Raw genomic sequence first — 26877 nt, forward strand, 5'->3', positions numbered from 1 at the left:
AATGAAGCCCAATATATTGTCAAATTAGTAGGAAAATAATATAGTAATGATAGGTTTAAACCTTAGAAATAAAATACATAATAATTTAGAAAATTTAAAATAAGGTAAAAAAATAGGGGTATTAAAAAATGAAAAATATTATTAAAAATTTTTTGATATTTTCCCTTTCATCACTGCAATAGGTGTTTTCCTGTATGTACAGTCTTTCTTCCTCAGTGTCTTTCCTCTTCTTTTTTTTTTTTCTTTGACTTCAAGCAAGTTTTAGGTCACAGTAAAGTTTCATACAAAATATAGGGGATTCACATATACTCCTTTCCCACCTTCCCCACCCATGATTGTTTTACATGTGGATATTACATTTGCTACAACTGAAATACAAATATTGAAATATAGCTGCTAACCATGGTCAGTAGTTTACATCAGGGTTTACGTTTTAGACCATTTAAGATGTTTTCCTGCATTTTCTTCTAGGAGTTTATTGGTCCTGGCTATTATAATCATTTTTTTATCGATTTTGAGTTGACTTTTGCATAGGGAGCAAGATAGGAGTTCTCTTTCATTCTTTTTGATTATGGATATCCAGTTCTCCCAGCACCATTTCTTTAAGAGACTGGGTTTTTCCCATTAAGATCACTTTGGTAGGCTCATCAAAAACCAATTGGCCATAGTAGAGCGGGTTTATTTCTGGAATTTCCTTTCTATTTCACTGATTGATGTGTCTATGTTTATGCCAGTACCATGCTGTTTCACCTACTCTAGCTTTCTAATATATTTCAAGCTTAGGCAGTGAAATTCCTCCCATGTCACTCTTCTTTTTTAGAAAGTTTTTGGCTATTCAGGTGCACTATCCCTTTAAAATTAATTTGACAATTGCCTTTTCTGTTTCTGTAAAGTAGGCTGTTGGAATTTTGATTGGTATTTTGTTGAATATGTAAGTCAGTTTGAGTAGAACTGACATCTTCACGATATTTTGTCTTCTAATCCATGAACACAGAATGTCTTTCAGTTTGTTAGGTCTTCACCGATTTCTTTTAACCTTGTTTTGTAGTTTTCCACAAAGAGGTCCAGTACTCTTTTTTTCCCCCTTTTAAAAAAATTTATCTTTTTTTTTTAAAAAGATACATAAATCACACAAAATGTTATAATAAAAAATTTAAGAGGTTCGCAAATACCCCACTCCCCACACGCCCCATTCCTCCCACATCAACAACTTCTTTCATTAGTATGGAACAGTCATTGAATCTGATGAGTTCATTTGGAGCATTGGTACAGAGCATGGATTACAGTTTGTTGTAGTGTACACTCTCCCCCAGTCCATTCAGTGTGTTATGGCAGGATATATAATGTTCTGCCTTGTCCCTGCAATATCATTCAGGAAAACTCCAATTCCCAAAAATGCCCCTACGTCACATCTCTTTTTCCCTTTCCCTGCCTGCAGCAACTACCACGGCCATTGTCTCCACATCAATGATATAATTTCTTAATTACTTCTTTGGTTAAATTGATTCTTAGCTGTGGTAAATGGAAAATTTCCCCCTAGTTTCCTCCTCAGATTCTTCAGTACTAGTGCAGTACTGATTTTTACATGTTGATCTTGTATTCTGCTACTTTGCTGATCTAATTTGTTATTTCAAGTAGATTTGTCATAGACATTTCAGAATTTTCTAAATATATGATCATATCATCCACAAATAATGAGAGATTTACTTTCTGTTTTCCAGTTTGAATGGTGTAGCAATTTGAGAAAGAAAGATTATATTTATAAAATGGTCTGTTCCTATGGGTGTGATCCCCTTGATTATAGTAGATACAGTTTAAATATCTTTGATTAAATTATGTTAAGATTAGGGATTTGTTTTGACCATGTCAATAGAATGTGGCTCAATTTGGATTCCCACCCCCTTGATGGGGTATATAAATGTACACACTCTCAAGAAGACACAAAAAAGTAGATACAGGTGAAGAGCGCTCCATTGATGCCAGAGAAGAGAACTTTGTCATGACACCAAAGAAGACACAGAAGAGGAGAGAACTTTCTCATTTTGGTCCTGCCATGTGACAGAAAGGGGAAGGCTCAAACAGCTAAAGTCCCAGGAAGAGAGATGAGCCCTATGCCAGTCTACAGCTGAGGATGGAAGATACTGGGCCCATGGAGTCTTACGAGGAAGAAGGAAGGCAAGACAGGCATAGGTTGCACAGCATCTTGCTCCAAACAATGGCAAGTAACCGTGAGTTGGACTCTTTAGGATCTTGTAACTGTAAGCTTCTACCCCAAATAAATACCCCTTGCAAAAGTCAATCAGTTTCTGGTACTTTACATCAGCACCACTTCAGCAGACTAATACAGATGCCTTTTTTTCTTTTTCAGATTGCTCTAGCAAGAACTTCTGCTATTAATGCAATATTGAATAACAATGGTGACAGCAGTCATCCTAGTCTTCTTCCAGATCTTAGAGGGAAAGATTCAGCATTTCCCAATTGAGAACTATGTTGGCTCTGAGTTTTTCATATTAACCTTTTATTATCCTGAGGAGTTTCTTTCTCTTCCTATCTTTCAAAGTATTTTTCTCAAGAAAAGTGCTGGATTTTGCTGAATGCATGTTTGCATAGATTGAGATGATCATGTGTTGTTTTTTTCCCCCTTTAATTTGTTAATGTGATATATTACACTACATTGATTGATTTTCTTATGTTGAACCACACTTGAATACATGGAAAAATCCCACATGACGCATAAATCTTTTAATATGCTGTTGGATTGGACTTGCAAGTATTTTATTGAGAATTTTTGCATCTATGTTCATTAGAGAGATTGTTCTGTAATTTTCTTTTCTTCTAATGTCTTTATCTGGCTTTGGTATTAGAGTGATGTTGGTTTCATAAAATGTGTTAGATAATTTTCCATACTCTTCAATTTTTTAGAAGAGTTTAAACAGAATTGGTGTTAATTTTTCTCAAAATGCTTCGTAGAATTCTCCTGTGAAGCCATCTGGTTCTGGACTTTTCTTTGTCAGAAGATGTTTATTGATTTTCAATCTTTTAAAAAAAGTGATTGGTTTGTTAAGTTCTTATATTTCTTATAGTGTCAGTGTAGGTTGTCCATTTCTAGGAATTTACATCTAGGTTGTCTAATTTGTTGGGATATAATTTCTCATAATATCCTCTTATTATCCACTTTATTTCTGTGTAGTCAATCATAATTTTACCCCTTTCATTTCTGATTTTATTTATTTTCTCCTTTCTCTTTTTTCTTTGTTAGTCTAGCTAGGGATTTGTCAGTTTTGCTGATCTTCTCAAAGAACTAGATTTTGATTTCATCGATTTTCTCTATTATTTTTTGTCCTTAATTTCCTTTATTTCTGCTCTAATCTTTATTATTTCTTTCCTTCTAATTCCTTTGGGAATGGTTTGCTATTCTTTTTCTAGTTTCTCCAGTTGCTAAGTTAGATTTTTGTTTTTAGCTCTTTCTTCTTTTTTAATATAGGCATATAGGGCTATAAATATCCCTTTCAAGACGCCTTTGTTATATCCCATAATATGTGGCTCCCTCCCCCCCCCGCAGAGTTGTCTTCTTTGTTTGTTCATTGTTTCTAGGTTGGTTTTTGCTCACTGTTTACTTGTGGTGTTTTGCTTATTTTTTTTTCCTCCAAGGGGTGCACCATTCCTGGAGGTACTGCAATACCAGGTCAATGCGTGGAGTGGACGGAGCAAGCCCCTATTCCATATCCCAGCTCCAAAAATCCATTTAATATATTGCCCTTGGATAGATGACGTATCAGATATTAAACTGATAAGAACAGATACTACACTTGATCTTAGCCAAAAGGCCGAAAAGCGATTGTTTTGCTCATTTTTAAAAAGACTTTATTTATTCCTACCGCCACCTCGACTTTCTGCTCTGTGTGTCTATTCACTGTGTGTTCTTCTGTGTCTGCTTGTCTACTCTTTAGGTGGCACCAGGAATCGGTCCTGAGACCCTCCAGAGTAGGAGAGAAGTGCTCAATCTCTTCCATCACCTCATCTCCATGATGTGGTGCAGCTTTTTTTGTCTCATCTCTGTGTATCTTTTTGTTGTGTCATCTTACTGTGCCACCTCTCCACTTGGGCCAGCACTCTGTGCGGGACAGCTCTCTGCTCATGCCAGCTTGTCCTGCAGGCCAACTTGCCTTAACCAGGATGCCCGAGGAATCAAACCCTGGACCTCCCATATGGTAGATGGGAGTCCAATCACTTGAGCTACATCCATTTCCCTGCTCATTGTTTTTGCTTGTTGTCCGCACACTGTTTTTGTTCATTGTCTGCTTATCTGTTCATTGTCTGTACATTGTTCATTTGTTTTCTTTAGGCACTGGGAAACAAACCCAAGACCTCACATGTGGGAGGTGAAAGCTCAGCTGCTTCAGCCACATCTGCTACCAAAACTAACTTTTTTTTTCAGGTACCTGTGACTAGGTATTGAATCAGGACTTCGAATGTGGGAAGCTGGCACTCAACCATTGAACCATATCATAAATTTTGATAAGTTGTGTTCTCATTTTCATTCGTTTCAATATATTTACTGGTTTCACTTGCAGTTTCTTCTTTGACCTACTGATTACTTAGGATTGTGTTGTTTAGTCTCCACACATTTGCAAATTTACCTCTTTCCTGTCTATTATTAATTTCCAGCCATTATGATCTAAGCAGGTGCTTTGTATAATTTCAGTCTTGTTGTATTTACTGAGAGCTGCATTGTGACCTAATATGTGGTCTTTCCTGGAGAAAGATCCATGGACACTTGAGAAGATTGTATAACCTGTTGAGTTTGGCACATGTTCTGTATATGTCAGTTAGGTCTAACTCGTTTATCCTATTGTTCAAGTTCTCTGTTTCCTTGTTGATTTTCTGCCTCATTGTTCTGTCTAGTAATGGTAGTGGTATGTTGAAATATCGAACTATTATTGTAGAGATGTCTATTTCTCCCTTCAATTTTGTCTGTTTGGGGTAGAAGTGTACAGTTATCAGGTCATAAAGCACAAATTACTTCCCTCACCAAAGTCTGATGCCCTGGGTTGGAGCAGGATGGCTGCAGATATCTGCCAGGGTTCAGCCTCCCTCTTTCTCTATTGGATCTGTGGTCTCAGATTCTTCCAATATCAGCTGTAGGCTGGGATAAGTCTTATCTCTCTCTTAGCACTCATTTCTCCCCAGGCTCAGCTGTGCTGTTCTCTCCAAAGGTTAGCTCTAGTCTATCAAGTGAACAGCTCATCTCTCTTCCTGGGGCCTCTGCCTTGTCTAATGGAGCCGTCTCTTTTTCCTCACATATCTGCTTCAATGTGTGTTTACTTCCCAGGGGTTCCAGCTCAAAATTTGAACTAACTCCTCTGTTATGCTGTGTAAATTTCTCTATGAGTCCGCAACCCTTAGTCCTATTGAAATGTCCCAATCAAAGCTTTCATCATTATTTAATCAAGTAAAAGTGAAACCTCTGAATTCTGTACAATCTAAGGATATCACTAGCCCAGAGGAACAGGCCAGTTTATAGACATAATCAGTAGTTCTTTTTGGGATTCATCAATAATATCAAAATGCCACAATGACCTTCCATATCTCTTATAAATGTTTTGAATTTGAAGTTTGTTTTGTCTGATATTAGTATAGCTATCACTGCTCTTCTTTAGTTACTATTTGTGGTGAGTATCTTTTTTCCAACCTTTCACTTTCAGCCAGTTTGTGTCCCTGGGTCTAAGGTGAATTTCTTGTAGGAAGCATAGGGATAACTCTCATTTTTAAAATTTATTCTGTCAGCCTATATTGCTTTGCTTGGGGAGTTTAATCTGTTCACATTCAGTGACATTATTGCAAATGCCTTATTTACTTCCATCATTTTATTCTTTGATTTTCACATGTCAGATCTTATTTCTGTTTGTCTTTTTACTCTTCTTGTTATCCTTTCTGCTATTCTTTCTCCTATACTCTCTTTCAAGCTTCTCTTTAGTCTTTTTCTGTCAGGCTGTAAGGCTCCCTTTAATATTTCCTGCAAAGCTGGATTCTTTTTTATGAACTCTCTTAGTTTCTGTTTGTTTGTGACTATTTTAAAATCAACTTCATTATTTGAAAGATAATTTTGCTTGATAAAGAATTCTTGGCTGACAGCGTTTCTCTTTGAGTATCATACCACTGGCTTCTGTCTCCATAGTTTCTGATTAGAAATCTGCACTCTTACTGGGCAGCCCTGTATGTGATTGTTTGCTTCTCCCTTACTGCTCTCAGAATATTTTCTTTATCTTTGATGCTTGACATTCTGAGTAGAGTGTGTCTTTGAGTCATTCTATTCACATTTATTCTGATTGAAGTACACTGGGCTTCTTTACATGTAAGTTCATGTCTTTCATGAGAGCTGGTGATTTTTCAGCTATTATTTCCTCAAATATTCTTTCTGCCCCTTTTCCCTTCTCTTCTCCTTCTGGGACTTTTATGACACAGATATTGTTGGGTTTCTTGTTCTCATTCAACCCCCTGAGACCCTGCTCAAAATTTTCCATTCTTCTGTCTCTGTTGTTTTCTCTCACAATTTTGCTGTCTCCTATATTGCTTATTCTTTCTTCTATCATTTTGATTCTCAAATCTGTTGGCTTTTAAAAGGGTATTTATTTGGGTAGAAGTATACATTATGAGGCCATAAAGCAGAAGTTACTTCCCTGCTGTTGTATGCCCCTAATATGTTTTTTATCTTACCTATTATGTCTTTCATTCCCATGAGCGCTGTTGCTTTTTTATTCAGGCTTTCAAATTCTAATTTGTGCTTGCTCAGTTTCTTTTTGATCCTCTTTGCTTTAGCCATATTGTCATTCAACTCATTAATTTGATTTTGGAAATTTGTGTGCATCTCACTGATTAGTTTTCTCCAGTCTTGTATCTCTTATTGGGCTTTCATAAGTACCTTTTCCAGGACCATTTCTTCCATTTCTTAAAGAGAGAAAAAATGGAAAAAGTTGAGCAGTGGCACAACATTCAATGATAACATGAAATGCAACAACATACATGTCATGAGAGTTCCAGAGGCAGAAGAGAAGGAAAAGGGGGCTGAAAGAGTATTTGAGGAAGTAATGACTGAAGATATCCCAACTCTCATGAAAGACATGAACTTTCATGTCCAAGAAGTACAGTGTACTCCAGTCAAAGTAAATGTAAATAGACTTACTCCAAGATACATATTACTCAGAACATCAAATGTCAAAGATGAAGAGATATTTTTGAGATCAGCAAGGGAGAAGCAAACCATCACATATAAGGTATGCTGGTATAACGTAGTGTGATTACTCATCAGAAACCAACAAAGCAAAGATGGCTTGACAGGTAGATTCTATGAAGTATTTCAAGAATATTAAAACCAATCCTGCTTAAACTATTCATCCCTCTCCACAAAAAAAAAAAAAAAAAAAAAAAAAGCCTACATCACCTAATAACCAGAGCCAGATAAAGACTGTACAAGAAAAGAAAATTCAGACCAACTTCTGTAATGAACATAGATGTAAAAGATCTCAACAAAATACTTGCACACAGAATCCAACAGCATATCAAAAGACTTTTATACCAGGAACAAGTGGTATTTATTCCTGGTATTCAAGGATGATACAACATATGAAAAATCATGAACTTAATATACCACCTTAACTAACTTGAAGGAAAAAAATTTGACCATCTTAATAATACAGAAAGGCCTTTGACAAAAGGTAGAAAGAGAAGAAAGGATCCCTCAATATGATTAAAGGCCAACAACATACTCAATGAGGAGTGATGGAAAATTTTCCCTTTAAGATCAGGAATAAGACAAGGATGCCACTGTCACCATTGTTATTCAACATTGGACTTCAAGTTCTAACTAAAGCAATTAGAAAAGAAAATAATAAAATAAAAGGCATGAAAAATTGGAACATAAGATGTAAAACTATTTGTTGATGACAGGATCATATATTTAGAAAATTCTGAAATGTCTGTGACAAAGCTACTTGAGCTAACAAATTGATAATTGGAAGAAGAAAAATTATGTGGTCCTCTCTAGTGATGCAGAAAAACATTTGACAAAATACAGCAACTTTTCTTGATAAAAGCATTCCAAAAGATAGGAATAGAAGGAAGCTTTCTCAATGTGGTAAAGTACATATATGAAAAACCTATCGCTAGCATTATACTCAATGGTGAAAGACTGAAATCTTTCTGCTGAGATCAGGAACAAGACAAGTTCTAGCTATAGCAATTAGGCTAGGCAAAGAAATAAGGAACAAAATAGGAAAGGAAGAAGTAAAACCTTCACTGTTTGCCAATGACCTGATCCTATACCTAGAAAATCCTAAAAATCCACAACAAAGCTACTAGAATTAATAGATGAGTTCAAAAATGTGGTGGGACACAAGAATGATATGCCAAATTCATTAGTGTTTCTCAATACTACTGATGTGCAATCTGAGAAAATCAGGAAAAAAAATTACATTTATAATAGTGAAAAGGTGAAAGCACAACATAATGTTTGTAACTACCAGTACTACTATGTGGGTATGACATTTTTTAAAAGGAATACTCTAAAGTCATGTATATTACTAAAGGGAAAGCTAAAAAATGTGTAAAAAATAAGAAATCCATTTAATTGGTATCTAAAAGATCTGAAAATCCAGGAATAAATATGATCAGGGAGGGGAACACATTGCTGATAACTACAAAACATTTCTGCAAGAAATTAAAGTACACTAAACAAATGTCAAGACAGTCATTGTTCATGGGATAGAACAAAATATTGTTAAGAGGGTGATATTGTCCAAAGACATCTACAGATTCAAAGCAAGGCTTACAAAAGTTACAGTGGCGACTTTGTTAAAATGCAAAAGCCATAACTCAAGCTCATATGAAACATAGGAAACCCCACATAACAAAATCCATTTTGAAAAAAAAGAAATTGTAGGTCTTATGTTTTCTAATTTCAAACCTTATTACTATGCCACATCATTCAAAATATTGTAGTATTGGCATAAATGTAGACATATTGACTGATTCTATAATGGAGTAGAATTTTTAAATTCTATAATGATAAGCCAATTCTATAACGGAGTAGAATTGAAAGTTTAGAAATGCAGTCGCTCATCTACGCCCACCTGATTCTTACAAAAAGGCTAAGTCTGCTCAATGGAGAAAGAACAACCTCTTCAACAAAAAGGTACAGGGAAATCTGGATACCCACTTGCAAAAGAATTAAATTGGGCTCTTACCTCATACCATATTTAATAATTAACTCAAAAAATTGTTCAAGTTTTTGTATAAGTTGAGTTCTTATATTTAGAGCTTAAACAAATATGTATTTTAGAATAAATCATGAAGGGAAAACCTTCATGAGCTTGGATTTGGTAATGGATTCTTAAGTATATAACAAATGAAAAATACTTAAATTCAACTTCATCAAAATTTAAAACCATATGCATCAGAGGAAAATAAAAAAGCAACTTCAGAATGGCAGAAAATAGTTGCAAATCATATATATCCAGAACATTTAAAGAACTCTTGCTAGTCAAAAATAAGAAGGCAAATAATCCAATTAAAATTGGACAATGGACTTGAATAAATATTTCTCTAAAGAAGATAAACTCATAGACAATAAGGCATGAAAGATGCTCAACATTATCAGTCATTAAGGAAATGCAAATCAAAGGCACTTCATAATTCATCAGGATGATTATTTTTTAAAGGAAAATTATTAGTGATAGTGATGATGTGAATACATGTGAATACTCTCAATTGCTAGTGCAAATGTAAAATGATTTAGTCATTTTAGAAAAAATTTTAATTATGCCTCAAAAAGTTAAACATAATATTAATATATGGTGCAGCAATCTCCTTTTATTTTACACCCCAAAGAATTGAAAGCAGGGACTCAAACATATATTTGTACACTAATATAATAGCAGTTATTATTTACAATAGCCAAAAGAAGGCTATGTGTAGACACAGGTCCCAGAGGCTGGCTGGAGTAAGCATGGGGTTATATGGTACAAACTGTGTCATAAATTGCTTAATTAATATTTAGGAGCTGACAAAGTCCAACTTGGTAACACATAAAGTTGTAAATATTTCATTCCACATATGGTAAAGCTAAATTAAAAGTTTGCTGCATTGGGAAACGGACTTTGGCCCAGTGGTTAGGGCGTCCGTCTACCATATGGGAGGTCCGCGGTTCAAACCCCGGGCCTCCTTGACCCGTGTGGAGCTGGCCATGCGCAGTGCTGATGCGCGCAAGGAGTGCCGTGCCACGCAAGGGTGTCCCCCGCGTGGGGGAGCCCCACGCGCAAGGAGTGCGCCCGTGAGGAAAGCCGCCCAGCGTGAAAAGAAAGAGCAGCCTGCCCAGGAATGGCGCCGCCCACACTTCCCGTGCCGCTGACGACAACAGAAGCGGACAAAGAAACAAGAGCAGCAAATAGACACCAAGAACAGACAACCAGGGGAGGGGGGGAAATTAAATAAATAAATAAATCTTTAAAAAAAAAAAAAAGTTTGCTGCATTAATAATACATACCATTGTAAGTCGCCTAATTAAGAAGGCTATGGTAAACAAAGGCCTTTAAGGGGCTAAGAACTGACAAAACACATAGTAAGATAAGGCAATACAAATGGAGGTGGTTAAAGGTTACACAGTTATAAAAATAAAACAGTGCTGGGAATCAAAGAAAAAAGTTTCAGATACTTGTCTCTAGATCTAGAAAAGGCAGGTGGCTTGCTCTGACAGGTGGGCTGGTGACACCGCGTTGGTGCAAGCACACTAATCTGTGCTTGTCAGCATGGCAGCGAGTCAGGACAGCAGCAGGAGGAGTGGGTGGTGCCAAGTTCAGGTCTCAGCACTGCAAGGACAGTGGAGTCATGCCAAACCTCCTGGACTAGAGCTCCCCATCCACGAGTGCTTCACCCCCATCTGGATCAAGTCCTGAACCTGAAACAGTTGGTCGGAGCTAAAGAGACAGAGACTCCTGTGGTGGCCAGGAGCTGCGGGTGGATGTTGGGGGATGGCATGGACCTCGCTGGAGAAGATGCCCGGGTCGGAGCTGCCCCTTCTGGAGGGATGGGAGATGGCGTGCGACTTGGAAGGATCATACCACCTGCACCACCAGCAGGATCTACCCGCGTGACAGGCATACCAAGTCACTCGCCTTTGGAAACTGCATTGGTAATGAGCTGCCGTTGGAAAGGGAAGAGGGTATCACCACAGACGAAAGATTACTTCATAGATCACAATGCGAAAACCATTCAGATCGAGATCCCTGGTTACAATGGCAGCAGGAGCACATGTTCAAGTAGTAATTGGTGGTGACCAAAGAGGCCCTGAAAGCACAAAAGGAGATCTACCATGCAGTACTGCCTGGATCTTGGCAGCAGGAGAACCAGCAGCTGTACACTGTCATGGAGCATAAGCTGGGCTCCCACCTCTGCTTGGTCTCTGGTTCACCATCCATTTCTAATTAAGACCCTGAGATCCTGAAAGCTGAAATTGCCACTGAAAAGTCCCAGAACAACAAGCTGAAGACAAAGATGGTTCACCTCTATCAGGAGCTACAATTTAAAGAGGACTGCTTAAATTTAAATTTAAATTTAAATTTAAAGAGGAACTACAATTTAAAGAGACCCTGAAGAATATCTACAAAAATTTCTGATACTCAGGGCAGCTACAAACTGGACAAAGCCCAGTCTGACTTGAGAGAAACAAAAGCTACCAAAAAGACCATCACCTGTAGTGAAAAAGGAAAAGCAAGATCGCATTAAAATCCTTACCATACTGAAGTACAGCTTCCATACCAACTGAGGGTCCCACTGAGACCTATGGATCAGTAGCAGTTTTCTGGAGAGTTCCAAATTCCTGCTACCAAAATAGTACCTGGATATGAGCTCCCAGATGGACATCTTGGGAGGTTTGGGCACCAGCAGCAACAATCAGTTAGCAGAGAAGGTAAGATTATGCCTTTGATATGAAGAGACTAAGGAAAAGATCTCCAATCTGCAGATTCAGCTGGCCAAGCTCAACAGAGAAGCCTGGGGCTCAAGTGCTATACTTGGAGAATGACCAGTTGATCTTCTCCAACAGGAACGAACTGCTACTGAAGAAAATGCACTTCATCAGCCCCTGAAAGTAGATTCAGCTGGGAGGTGTAGCAGCTGGAGATGGCCCAGAAACAGGTGGAGAAAGACCTGCAAGCAGCCTGGAACACACAGAGCAAGGTGCTGACAGAGAGAATAAAGTTAAGTAGTAAGAGTAGTAGTTTTACTACTTAAAGTTAAGTAGTAAGTTAGAAGAAATCACTCTGCAGATAGCAACTCTGTACTCGAAGGCAAAAAGTTTTTTGAGCAGCATGCAGTCCCTGTCCTCAGGCAGCAGCCCCAGTTCCTCATGTAGAGCCAGGGTTCCCTGGCTGCCTCCAGCCTGGATTCCTCCACCTCATTCAGCTTTTATGACCATTTTAAGAGGCTGGGTTTGAACCTGCAAAGCAAAGTGGAGTTCCTGCTCCTGGAGGGGTCATCCAGTTGCATCACTACCATATACCAGGATATGGTAGCCATACCACCTGCAGGCCCTGTGCTCCCACGCTGGTACTCTGAAGTCCCTAACTCCTTGTGCCTCCCTCTTCATCTCCATCCTACTCTCCTTTTATTGCTGACCACCTCCTGAATTGAGATGTCTTCCTGAGAACCCTGGAGTTTGAAGACCCAGAGCTGAGCACTACTTTTGGTAAACTGAGCCTTGGCAGCAGCCCATGGGACAAGTAATGAACTAGAGAACCTGAGAAAGACAGCAAACAATTGGACCCAGGTAGAGAGGGCCCCATCTGGGGAGCAGGGTAGTTGGGGAAGGGAAAGCAGAGATGCTCTGTACTTGGGCTTGAGTGAGGACCCCCTGTGATATTTATGGTTAATGTATTGTTTTTAACAATTTTGTGTGTGCCAGGACTTGTGCTAAGGTGTTTACTTGATAGATTAATCAAGTTATTCATTTAGTATGTATTTATAAAATATTCAGTCTGTGCTAGATCCTGTGATAAGGGTTTTCCATGGTAGATTCTTCCATTTCACAGATATCTATTAAGTACCTACTAAAACTAGATGTCAGTGCTAAGGGATATAAATGGATTCATTCACCCATTTTGTCTTAATTAATTAATTCCTTGAAGAAATATGCCACAGGAGGCAGTGGTTTAGACACTAAAGGAAGTAAAGTGTTGAAGACAGAAAAGGTGACTGCTCTCATAAAGCTTATGTCCAAATAGAGGAGCAAATAAAGACCATGCAACTAGACAAATAAACACACTATGAAGACAACAAAATGTGAGATGTGGTTGAGCTTTTTTGGGTTGGATTAAAAATGTGAGCTATAGAGAAATTATTGAAAAATTAGAAATTAGAGGCAAATTGGTTAGGAATAAGAGAATCAGAAAGTGGAAGATTTCATTGGGGCAGAAATTGAAAGAATCAGCAGTAGGAATGTAAGAGAATCACAGAATAAGAAAGCAGGAAAAATCAGGTCTCAAATCAGAGAAACCAAAGGGATCACACAGCCTGAGAAGGATAGGGAATTCCTAGCCTCAGAAGTTGTGGAAGTTTAGAAAGGGAAGGAGGGAATCAATAGAGGTTGAAGATGGGGGAATTACAGTGAAGGAGATGTGAGATCACAAAGTGTAACATATTTCCTTTTTTAAAACTTTATTTTTAAGGAAATTTTAGATTACAGAAAAATTACATCAGAAAATAGGGGAAAGGGGAGTAGATGCAGTTCAGTGGTTGAGGGTCTGCTTCCCAAGTAAAAAGGCTTGTGTTCAATCCCCAGTACCTCCTAAAAAAACAGGGGATTCCCATGTAACCTACCCCTTTCCCCTCACATTTTCCCCTATTAGTAACTTCTTTCATTAATGTAGTATATTTGCTATAGTTGATTAACACGTCTAAAGCATTACTATTAACCATGGTCATATTACGGTTTACACTTTGCACTGTACAGTTTTATAGATTTTGACAAAGTATATAATGGCCTGTATCTGACATTGTAATACCATACAGAACAATTCTAATGCCCTAAAAATGCCCTGTTGTTCCACCTATTCTTCCCTTCCCTCTGCTCAGACCTCTCATAAACCACTATCATTATATTAATGTCCAAGTTCTTCTGTTACTACAATAAGAAATCTACTTTGGTTTATGGTACCATTTACCTCCTATACTGATTCATTCCTCAGTCTTGAGGATGGTGATGCCTGCTCTGCTTCAGAAAGAGAAGGAGCTCATTTCTTATGGGGCAGTTTGATTGCAAATGTAGATACACTTCGTTTTTTGAGATGGAAGTTTTTCATCATCATTATTTTTTTAGTTGTCCTGGGTGATTCAAAAGAACTGGAGAGTAGATGTTGACCTCAACTCTGCTAAGATTCAAGGCTCAACCAACATATGAACAGTTGGAATATTTAAGTCTCTAGGACGTATATTTAATGGATATAGTGGTAATTAGAGGTTCAAATAAAAGGAATCATATTTAGGAAAAAAGAATCGTATTTAGGAAAATTATAAATGAGTCTCTTGTATTAGGGAAATAGGTTATTATGAATTCCAACATAAGGTCCAGCAAGAGGGTGTTAATTTCTTGGGGTTGTATGTCTTGCCTATAGTGTCCAGATGTCTCTAGAGCCCTCAGCAACACCCCTCTTAGAGGCTTTGTTACTGTGGCAGTCAGTGAGATGTACATGAGACATGCATAAGAATAACCTATGGAATGACCTCCCTACTCACTTTGAAATCTTTTAGTCATAAAAACTCTTTTATACTTAATATTCCTCCCTTTTGGTCAAGGTCTTCTTTCCAAATGCATCACTATTTGGTGCTTGGTATTAATCCCTTGGTGCCAGGGAGGCTCATCCCTGGGAATCTTATCCTATACAAGAAGGTGGAGGAGTGCGTAAGGTGTTCCTTAAATGCTGCCTTGACACAATTTTCAGGTCATTACTAAAAGCTCTCCATTTCTCCTATGGACCACTTGTTAAACCTTTACCTCAACTCCATCTCTTATAATATTCTAACACTCAGACTACAACATGCAGCTCAACTACCAAAAACCCCAGATATCAGAGAAGGAATGAAATGTAAGTATAGTTGAAAATGGGAGGATCCTAGAGTTGGAATGTGGAGGGCTATGGGAATGCAAGAGCGTGAGAATGCAACTGTGAGGAGTCATCACTGAAAATGAGAGAGCAGAAATATCAAATTCCATCTATCCATAAAATATTGAAGCTGGCAAGAAAAACCCTTTTTTCAATCAACTTTTTTGGAACTCTGAGTGCTAAATAAAAAGTTTATAGAATGAAGTAAATGTTTAAGGAAGGAAGAAGTTACTGAATTTTAGTAACAGAGTGCTGTGGCATTTTAAGTTTCCCATACCCTATCACCATTCCCAAGCATGGTAGTAGCCAGGAAGATAGCAGCCATATTCCCAGGGCAACTACAACGTAGCAGATGGAGAAATATAGAATATCCTCTCAAAGAATTGTAGTTACATGTTTTGATTAGTCAACTGGTCCCCAGGAGAATTGGCTCAAAAGGTTGACTTGGTTTCACTGACTTTCTCAGTGGTAATCAAAATCATTTAAATGGAAAAGTAATAGCAATTGCTTCCTTGTGCAAGGGACAATAGTTAGGACAGGAAATGACTAAATGCCTGGGAAATAAGAGGGAGATGAATGAGATACATGGAGAAAAGGTTTCTGATAAGCCCCTGCAAATAAAGGAAAACTGAGAAAGTAACACATTTTCCCATGACAGGATGCACAGGCAGAAAAGAGCGTGAAGACAGTTTTCACTTCTGGTTGATTTTTAGGATCCATGCAAACATGTAATGGAGGAATAGGCAGGATTGTAAATAACCTGGCAGGAGTGCCCCTAAAAGAGACAAGGAGAATATAGCACTTGAAATCTGTCATATGTTGCATACCAATAAACTTATAGAAGAGAGACTTCAGGAACCACACAGGAGAATTATTTTAGAATAATGCTTTTAAAAGTCATGAAATAACCCATATCAAGCAATATTAAACCAACAGAGAGGGGGATTAGAGAATCTCATTTCCAGAAGTGCCACGTGATAATAGTCAAAATGGATTGTCAACAAAAATTACAAAGCATGCAAAGAAATAAGAACATATATGCCAGTGGGGTGAAAAATCAATACAACTGTGACTGAGGAATCTCCGGCAATGTCTCACCAAAGACTTAATTTTTAAAAAGAGGTATGTTTTTAATTTTTTTAAAAAGATACTTAGATTAAATAAATTTTACATAAAAAATGTAGGAGATTCCCATATGCTCCACTCCCTACCCCTCCCACACTTTCCCACATTAACAACATCCTCACCAAACACTTTAATTAACTGTCTTAAATATGCTAATGTGCTAAAGGACACCATGGATAAGGAACTAAAGAAAACAAGGAGGATACTGTCTAATCAAATAAAGACTATAAAAAAAAGAAATTTAAAGAGGAACCATTAAAAATTCTGGAGCTGAAAAGAGCAAAAACTCAAGTGGAAAATCCACTCTAGGGACTCAACAGCAGCTGAGAAAGCAGCTAGGAAGATAGGTAAATTGAGATCATTTCAATCTAAAGAGTAAAAAGAATGAAGAAAAACGAATAGAGGTGAAGAGATGTGTGGGACACAATTAAGCATAAAACATACACACAATTGGAGTTCCAGAGGGATGGGAGAGAGAAAAAGAGGAAATATCTGAAGTAATAATGACCGAAAACTTCTCACATTTGATGAAAGTCATGCATTTAAACATCCAAGAAGTTCAAAGAACTCAAATACAATAAACTCAGAGAGATGCTCCAAGACAAATTATTGTCAAATTATTAAAAGAAAACCATGGAGATTATCTTGCAAATATAGATAATTATTACATCATGTAAAAGGAATCCTCAGTAAAGTGAACAGCCAGTTTCCCCTCAGAAACAAGGGAAGGTAGAAGGCAGTTGGATGACATGTAAGTACCTGAAAAAAAGTAAAACAAAGAAAAAAAAAAGGCACAAAAAATTCTCAGTCAAGAATTCTATATCTGTCAAAACTAGCCTTCAAAAATGAAGGATAGAGGAATTGTGGGTAGGTGGCATTGAACCAGGCCAGTAGGGCTCAGCTCTGTCACAAAAACAATGGAGAAAGAGCCAAAAGCTGCTTGAAGGACCTGCTTTTAAGGGTCAGTAGACCATGAAAGTGTTACGCAACTCCAGAGAGTGTGAGGGAAAGCAAGATGAAGAATTCTAAACAGCAAATGACCAAACCCGGCTCCCTGGCTAGGAAGGTTCCACTTCCCCACCAACAAGATATTTAGCTGGGGTAAAACCCTTTGCTCACTGCAGCTGACTGAGAGGGAACAGACATCTTTCTCCCTGTCAGCTCTTATAAGGGAAAAGGGAGGGGAAGTCAGGGGCTTTCCTTCAGTGAATTCAGCCAGTAGAGCCAGCTTTGAATCTAGGCTCTAGCCAGACCAAAACACAGGAAAACAGATATTGAAACACCTCCCCAGAAAGGTGCTCCAATGATTGCCACCTGTTGGATGGTCTGGAAATTGCCTGGGCAAAACTGCATTTGGTTTTCTCTGTATCCTAATTAGGAGAAAATCTGCACCCAAGTAGAATGTCCCTGGCCCAATTTTGGTAACATAAACCCGGCAAGTTTAAAGACTTAAAATAAGTGGAACCAAATATCAAAAAGAGATCTATTAAAAAATAGGCAGGCATGAGAGAAATTGGCAATCAAAATAAATTCACCAACATATTCAGATGCCTAGACATCAGCAAAAAATTATATGCCACACTATGAAACAGGATGAAATGGCCCAACCAAAGTAATAAACCAAGTATCCTATAGAGACACAGGATTTAAGAAAATTAATGATAATCATACAGTTCTCCTAAATCAACTGAAAGAAAATATGATGAAAGAGAAAAAGGATCTTAAGAAGACACTATGTTAGCATAAAAAAACAATTTGAAAGTTTGCAAAGAAAAGTAACAGACATTATGTTAAAGAAAGACACATGGATGAGATTTTAAAAACCTTAGAGGCACAGGTGGCAGTTCGAGATTATTTATGAACCCCCAAAAGAGAAAGATTATATTTGAAAACTAATCAATACTGGGTATGATACCTTTTAATTATATTGGATTCAGTTAAAGGACCCTTGATTAAAGTATCTGCTATGATGAAAGTTTGATTCGACCATGTCAGTAAGATATGACTTGGGTTGAGTCCCTGCCCCATTGGTGGGCCTATATAAATGGACACTTACTAGCGAAGACACTGGAAGAGAGAAAGCACTGTTGCTTTTTATTCTGGGACCTCAGAAAGAGAACTGAGCCATTCAACTGATAGTTTGCAGCTGATATAGGAAGAACTGAGGGACAAGTCCTACATCTGGAAGAAGCTGGCCACAAAGACTTAAGCCTAGAGGGAAAGGAGAGACCAGGAAGAGATTAGTGAACATCTTGCTGTAACATGTGACAACTGACTTTGTGAGAAAGCAAACTTGACTTGGACTATCTACAGCCTTCTCACTGTAAGGTTTTACCCCAAATAAATACCCTTTATAAAAGTCAACAGATTTCTAGTACTTTGCATCAGCACCCCTTTGCCTGACTAACACAGCACATAAAAGCAGATTTGAATCGCTGGAAGACAGAATTCATGATTTTGAAAAAGAAATATCTGAACTGGAAAGACAGGATAATAGAAATAGTAAAGAATTTTAAAAATATAACAGAGTCCCAGGAAATTGAATGATGATAAACACAAAAACATATGTATTATCGGTGTCCCAGAAGTAGAAGAGATTGGAAAAGGAGAAGAAAAATACATAAGGAAATAGTGACCCCAAACTTCCTAACTCTTATGAAAGACACAAATAACAATATCCAAGAAGGACACTGCACCCCAGATAGAATAAATACTGAACAGACTTACCCTTAGACACCTACAATTCATAATGACAAGTATTAGAGACCTGTCAGAGATTCTGAAATTGAGCAAGAGAAAAACAAAGAATCACCTACAAAAGAACATCCATAAGATTTAAGTGCCAACATCCATCAGAAATGATGGGGACAAAAAGTAAGTACGGTGTATTTAAGATACTGAATGAGAAAAATTGCCAGCCAATAGTTCTGTATCCAGGAAAACTGTCCTTCAAAAATGGGGATGAGTTCAAAGACTTCACAAACCATAACATAGAATATATTGCCAAAGGCCAGATCTACAAGAGATGCTAAAGAGTGTATTGTAGCCTGAAAGGAATAAACAAGGGGGAGGGGAGCAGATGTAGCTCAGGGGTTGAGTGCCTGCTTCCCATGTATGAGATCCTGGGTTCAATTCCCAGTACAATTAGGATAGATAAAGAAATAAAATGCACCAAAATAGGAAAGGAAGAACAAAACCTTCACTATTCACTGATAATATGATCCTATATCTAGAAAATCCTGAAAAAGCCACCACAAAGCTACTAGAATTAATAGATGAGTTCAGAAATGTGGTGGGATACAAGATTAATAAGAAAAAAATCAGTATCATTTTTGTACATTACTGAAGTACAAGCTGAGGAGAAAACCAGAAAAAAAAATTCACTTATAATAGCTATTTAAAAACCAGATATTTAGGAATAAATATAACCAAGGATATAAAGAATGTATATTTAGAAAACTACAAAATATTGCTAAAAGAAATTGAAGAAGACTTAAATAAATGGAAGGACATTCCATGTTCTTTCACTGGAAGACTAAATATCATTGAGATGCCAATTTTACCCAAACTGATTTCAAAACCAATAAAAATCCCAACAGCCTTTTTTTTTTTTTTTCAGAAATCAAAAGCCAGTAAACAAATTTCTGCTATTTATTCTGTTCTCTCCTTCAGGCCTCTCTGTCCTGTCTTTTTCTTTCTGGCTGTATGCTTCCTTTAATATTTCCTGCAAAGATGGATTCTTTTTTTATGAACTCTCTTAATTTCTGTTTGTGAATGTTTAAAACTCACCTTCATATTAAAAGGACAATTTTGCAGAATAAAGAATTCTTGGCTGGTCAGTTTTTCTCTTTCAGTATCATAATTGTATAATACCATTGTCTTATTGCCTCCATGGCTTCTGTTGGGAAATCTACACTAACTCTTACTCGTCCCTTGAAAGTGATGGTTTGCTTCTCCCTTGCTGCTATCAGAAATTTCTCTCTATCTTTGTTGTTTGACATTCTGAGTAATTTGTTTGACATTCTGAGTAGTATGTGTCTTCGAGTAGGTCTATTTGGATATATTCTGATTGGGGTATGCTGAACTAGTTGGACATATAAGTTGTTTTCATAAGAGTTGTGTAATTTTTAGCTATTATTTCCTCAAATATTCCTTCAGCCCCTTTTCTGTTCTCTTCTACTTCTGGAATCCCTTGACATATATGTTGTTGAATTTTGTGTTGTCACTCAATTTCCTGTGCCCCTACTCTACTTCTTTTTCCATTTTTTTCTTTGTTCTTTTCTCATTTCAATTTCAGCTGTTCTGTCTTCTCCTTCTCTATCACTTATTCTTTTTTGTTCATTTAGAGTATGCTGTTGTATGTGTTTTTGATTACAATTTTCATGTCTTTCATTTCAACTACCTGTTACTTTTTTTTTTTTTTTTTCATGTAGGGGCCAGGAATTGAACCAGCATCCTTATATGTTAAACTGATGCAGAACCATTGAGCCACATCAGCTCCCCTGAGTTGGTTTTTGTTTGTTCGCTATTGAATGAAGCATGGTGTGTTCCTTGGCTGTGTATATATATTATATCCAATACATATGTGTGTATGTATATACCCACAAATGTATTTCATGAGAGTTGGGAAATTTTTCCCGTTATTTCCTCAGATATTCTTCCTGCCCCCTTTCCCTTTTCTTCTCCTTTTTGAACTCCCATGACATGTATGTTATTGCACTTTGTGCTATCATTAAGCTCCCTGAACCCCTGCTTACTTTTTCCATTCTTTTTCTTTCTCTGTTCTTTATTTTCAGTTTCAGCTATTTTATCATCTATTTTGCAGATTATTTCTTCTGTGTCTTATAATATGCTATCGTATTGTATTTTTAATTTCACCTTTTGAGTTTTTCATTCCCATGAACTGTATTTTTCTATTTAAGTTTTCAAATTTGTCTTTGTGTTCACTCTTTTTTAAACAAATTAGCTTTATTGATACATATGAATGAAGCGTATACTCATCCAAAGTGTACAATGAAATACAGTGTAATCACGAGTGCATTCATCCCTTCAATCATTTTTAGAGCATTTTCATTATTCCCATAATAATAATACAAATTATAACCAAAGGAACAAAACTCATCACCTTTAAATTACTCTTTGCTTTCCCTGCTGTAGATAGCTTCTATTCTGGTTCTTTTTTCTCTAGTTTATTTGTATTTGTGTTTTGTAAAAACAATCTTATTTATGCAATGTGATGCATGTATGTATTTTAAATGATGTTTCACTATGTTTTACAGTCCCATGTTACATCTTTAACTTTCTGTCTAGTAATATACATGTCCTTAGACTTTCTGTTTCAATGACTGTCATACCTATATAACTCTGCTAGTCACAGTCATCATGATGTGCTCTCACCAATTTCATTCATTTTCTAAGAGTTACAAGCAACCTTTTAACCAATTCTGCACAGACTGTCAGCTTTCCATTCTCTGCCATCAGTATATTTTTTGGTGACCTATACTAATAATTATTTTAAAAAAAATTAATTCCATGAGTTTACATAATATATTTAGTTCATAATAGCATAATCATACAGTATTTGTCCTTTTGAGTCAACTGACTTGCATTTCATTTAACAGAATGTCCTAAGGTTCATCCATGTTGTCATATGCTTCATAACTTTATTTCTTCTTATGGCTTCATAATATTGCATTGTGTGTATACACAACAATTTGGTTATCAGTTCATCTGTTGATGGACACTTGGTTCATTTCCAACTTTTGGCAATCTTGACGAATGTTGCTATGAACATCAATGTGCAAATGCCTTTTCAAGTCACTGTGTCTTCTGAATATATATCTAGTAATGATACTGCTGGGTCCCATGGCAAGTCTATATTCAACTTCCTTAGGAACTGCCAAACAGTCCTCCACAGTGCCTAAACGCATCTACTACTCAACAACAGTGAATAAGCCTTCCTGTTTTTCCACATCCAATCTAACACCTGTACTTTTCTTTCTTTTTCAAAGTGGCTATTCTAATATGATGTCTCATTGTAGCTTTCATTTGCACTTCCCAAATCAGTAGTGACACTGAATATTATTGTAGCTTTAATTTGCACTTCCCAAATCAATAGTGACACTGAATATTTTTGCATGTATCTTTTGGACATCTGTATTTTTTCTTTGGACAAATCAAGTCTTTTGCCCATTTTAAAATTGGATCGTTTGTCTTTTTATTGTTGAGTGTATGATCTCTTCATATACCGTGGATATTAAACTCAGATGAGATGTGTAATTGCTAAATATGTTCTTTCAGGTAGTCAGCTGCCTTTTTCACCCTTTTGACAAAGTCCTTTCAGGTGCAAAAGTGTTTAATTTTGAGGAGGTCTCATTTACCTAATTTTTCTTTTGTTGCTCATGCTTTGGGAATATGGATTAAAATAAATACTTACCACAAGATCTTTTAGATGTTTTCCTACATTTTCTTCTAGGAGTTTTATGGTCGTCACGGTTATCTTTGGTTATTTGATCCATTTTGAGTTAATGTTTTATAAAGTATGAAATAGGGATTTGCTTTTATCTGTCTGCCTATCTATCTATCTATCTGTTTGTCTGTCTGTCTGTCTATCTATCTATCTATCTAGCTAGCTAGCTATCTAGCTATCTAGCTATCTAGCTATCATCTATCTATTTTAGTTATGGCTATTCAGTTCTCTCAGCACCATTTGTTGAATGCACTGCTTTGGCCTAGCTGGATATGGTTAACAACATTTTTAAAAAATCACTTGACTGTAGAAGTGAGGTCTGTTTCTGAGTTCTCATTTGGTTCCATTGGTCAGTCTGTCTGTCTTTATGCCAGTACCATTCTGCTTTTACCACTGTAGCTAAGTAATATGCTTAAAAGTGAGGAAGTGAGAGCTCTCTAGCTTCTTTTTAAAGATGTGTTTGACTATTTGGGGTCCCTTACTCTTCCAAAAAATTTGATTGCTGGCCTTTCCATTTCTGTAAATAAGGCAGGTGGAACTATTATATGGATTGTATTGAATCTGTAAGTCAGTTTGGGTAGAAGTGACATATTAACTATATTTAGTCCTTCAAATTCTTGAACATGTAATGTCCTTACATTAATTTATGTCTTCTTCGGTTTCTTTCGGCAGTGTTTTGCACTTTTCTGAATATAGGTCTTTTATGTCTTTGATTTAGTTTATTCCTAAATATTTAATTGTTTTAATCACTATTATAAATGGAATTTTTTTTCTGATTTCCTCTTCAGATTACACATCAGTAGTGTTTAGAAACACTTGATTTTTTATATTAATTTTGCATCCTACCACTTTTCTGAACTTGTGTATTAATTTGAATAGCTTTTATTTAAAATTTTCAAGATTTTCTAGATACAGGATCATATCACAAGTGGATTGTGAAAATGTTATTCTTCCTTTCCTTTTGGGTGCCTTTTATTTATCTAACATAATTCCTCTAGCACAAACTCCTAGCACAATATTGAATGGTGACAGTGGGCATCCTTGTCTTATCCCTGATCATAATTGGGGAAGCTGTCAGTCTTTCACTGCTGAGTATAATGCTAGCTGTAGGTTTTTCATATATGCACGTTACTCTATTGGGAAAATTTCACTCTATTGCTCTCTTTTGAAGTATTTTTATCAAGAAAGGGTGCTGTGTTTGCAGATGCCTTATTTTGCTCAATTGAGATCTTGTAATTTTTCTTCTTCAGTTTTTCAATGTGGTTTATTATATTAATTGATTTTCTTGTGTTGAACCATCCTAGCATACTTGGGATAAAACCCACTTGATTGTGGTAAATAATTCTTTTAATGCTATTTTTTATTCATTTTTCAATTACTTTGTTGAGGATTTTTGCATCAATGTTCATTAGAGATATTGGACTGTGATTTTTTTTTCATGGTAACTTTATCTGGTTTTGATATTAGGGTGATGTTGGCATCATAGAATGAGTTTGGTAGCATGCTCTCCTGGTTTATTTTTTGGAAGACCTTGAGCAAATCTGTATTAGGTCATTTTTGAATGATTAGTAGAATTTACTTGTGAAGCCTCTGTTCCCAGGTATTACATCTTTGGGAGTTTTTTTTTTTTTTTCTCTCTCTTTGTTTATTTTTTTAATGTTACATTAAAAAAATACGAGGCCCCCATATACCCCCCAATTCCTCACCCCACTCCTCTGCTCATAACAACAACCTCCTCCATCATCATGAGACATTCATTGCACTTGGTAAATACATCTCTGAGCACTGCTGCACCTCATGGTCAATGGTCTACACCATAGCCCACACTTTCTCACAGTCCACCCAGTGGGCCATGGGAGGACATACAATGTCTGGTAACTGTCCTGCAGCACCACCCAGGACAACTCCAACCCCTGAAAATGCCCCCACGTCACATCTCTTCCTCCCACTCCCTACCCCGAGTAGCCACCACGGCTGCTTTCTCCAAACCAGTGCCACATTTTCTTCGATTACTAATCACAATAGTTCATGAATAGAATATCAGTAAGTCCACTCTAATCCATTCTCTATTCCTCCATCCTGTGGACCCTAGAATGGCTGTGTCCACTCCACATCTATATCAAGAGGGGGCTTAGATTCCACATGGATGCTGGATGCAATTCTCCTGCTTTGAGTTGTAGGCACTCTTGGCTCCCTGGTATGGTGGCTCACCTTCTTCACCTCCATGTTAGCTGAGTGGGGTAAGTCAATAAACCAGAGTGTAGGAGCTCAAGTCTTTTGAGGCCCAAGGCCTTGCTATTACATGGTCAGTCCAGAGATTCAGGTCCCTTGGGTATACATTAAACCGCAGCACCAACAACAGTTCTGGTAAAAGTAATAGGAGAGGCTTGTGGACAAAGATCACATCTGAGCCCAGGCTCCATAACACAGAAGCACAAACTTCAAAGTAGGGCCAACTGACATGGCACTGAACTCCATCTGCCATGACCATAGAACCTTTGGGTCTTTGCAGCCTTCAGAAGAACCAATACCTGGGGTTGCATCTACTTTATCAGTCTCTGGGACTCTGCTCAGGAGTGCATAAGGACAACCCCTCTGATAACCCTCTGCCTCTTTTTGGAGACTCAGCCATATAAACTCATTTATCCTTTCCATTTCTCCCTTTGATTCAGGTAAAAAAGCATTTTTAACTCCTGGCATTACATGTAGATAGAGATATTCTGCTGGTCCGATTTGACCCTTTTATACAAGGTCATTTTCTAGTTACATCATCGGCTGGTACTTGGTAGTAATCCCTCAATGCCAGGGAGGCTCATCCCCGGGAGTCATGTCCCATGCTGGGGGGAAGGCAACACATTTGCATGCTTAGTTTGGCTTTGAGACTGGCCACATCTGAGCAACACAGAGGCTCTCAGGAGGTAACTCTTAGGCACCCTGCAGCTCTAGGCCTTGTTCTTCTTTCAGGTGCACAGGCTCACAAACACAGTCATTAGTATCAAGGGCTCATTGTAGGAACTTCCTTCTTTTTTGGTCTTTGCAATTGCACTTGGGGGATTGTTGCTTTTCCTTTAGGGACGGTGATAGAGCTCCCCTTGCTAGGAACTCAGCACTCCCTCAGTTGTTGTTTTTAATTGTAACCACTATGAAAATATCCAAACATTTTTATATATCCTGGATATATGCCGTGGAGAACTCCCTACCAACCATGTGTCCCCTGTCAGTAATATCCCACGCCATTATTCTTCCCTTGCCATTGTTGAACCTCTCTGTGATCCAAACCTTCTTCAAAAATGAAGCCCAATATATTGCCAGGTTCCATTAATAGTAAAATGGAATATAGTGATGAGTTTAAAGGTTAGATATGGAATATATATTAATTAAGAAACATTAAGGTAAAAATAAATTGGGCTATCAACAAATTTAAAAAATGCAAAAGCCTTGTATTTGATTTTTTGCCTTCCATCACTGCAATAAGTGTTGCCCTTTATGCAACTTGGCAAGGCAACGACTTTCGTCTTTTCCTCAGTCTATGTCCTATCTTTTTCTTTTTTTTCCTTATTACTGAGCTTATCTTCACAAGAGTTTTAGATCACAGTAATTCATATATACAATATACAGTACTCCCACATATCCAACATAAGACCTTTCCCTTCCATAGCAATAATCTTTTTACATATTCATACCATATTCACTGAAATGATGTACAGATATTGAGACAATAGCTTTCAAACAAGGTAACATTTCTTTTACATTGTGGTTTATATTTTAGACTATATAATTTTCTAAATTTTTAGTTATCTTATGTTTTACATTATGATTTACATTTTAGCCTATCAGCCCCTATATATTTTTGGTGTAATTTTACATGGTATATACATCCTTGCATACTCTTGTGAAACACTTCTATTGCCCACACAGTTACATTGGTTCCATCTATTCAATACCTCTTTCCCCCTCCCCTTAGGGCTCACAGTGACATTCAATCTTCATTGCTTGAAGGGCCAAGTTCAGATATACTTGCAACAGTGTTGAGGGCTTGACATGCTCAACTGACCTAATGCCCTGGGAGCCACCATTTCTCTTTAGAGTTACAGTTCCCTCTATTTGATGGCATCATTCCTCCCCAGGATG

General features: G+C 37.2%; 1 protein-coding gene, 1 non-coding gene and 1 pseudogene across 2 annotated transcripts in view; 1 reads left to right on the forward strand and 2 right to left on the reverse strand.

Annotated features, from left to right (window-relative positions):
- The window catches only part of LOC139438154 (eukaryotic translation initiation factor 2 subunit 3, X-linked-like), a 67756-nt gene extending 60933 nt beyond the window's left edge, over nucleotides 1-6823 (reverse strand). Inside the window, 1 exon segment of the mRNA XM_071213252.1 lies at nucleotides 6718-6823. Within this exon segment, the coding sequence (XP_071069353.1) occupies nucleotides 6718-6823 (106 nt within the window).
- Nucleotides 3649-3839, reverse strand: LOC131277319 (U2 spliceosomal RNA). Its single transcript, XR_009184516.1, has one exon. It is a non-coding gene; the product is annotated as a U2 spliceosomal RNA (small nuclear RNA).
- A 265-nt stretch (nucleotides 6824-7088) lies between the features above and the next one.
- On the forward strand, nucleotides 7089-12777 carry LOC131277250 (protein KIBRA pseudogene; annotated as a pseudogene).
- The last annotated feature ends 14100 nt before the right edge of the window (nucleotides 12778-26877 follow it).

The sequence above is a fragment of the Dasypus novemcinctus genome, chromosome X (assembly GCF_030445035.2).
Source record: "Dasypus novemcinctus isolate mDasNov1 chromosome X, mDasNov1.1.hap2, whole genome shotgun sequence".
In the NCBI taxonomy this organism is placed as follows: Eukaryota; Metazoa; Chordata; class Mammalia; order Cingulata; family Dasypodidae; genus Dasypus; species Dasypus novemcinctus.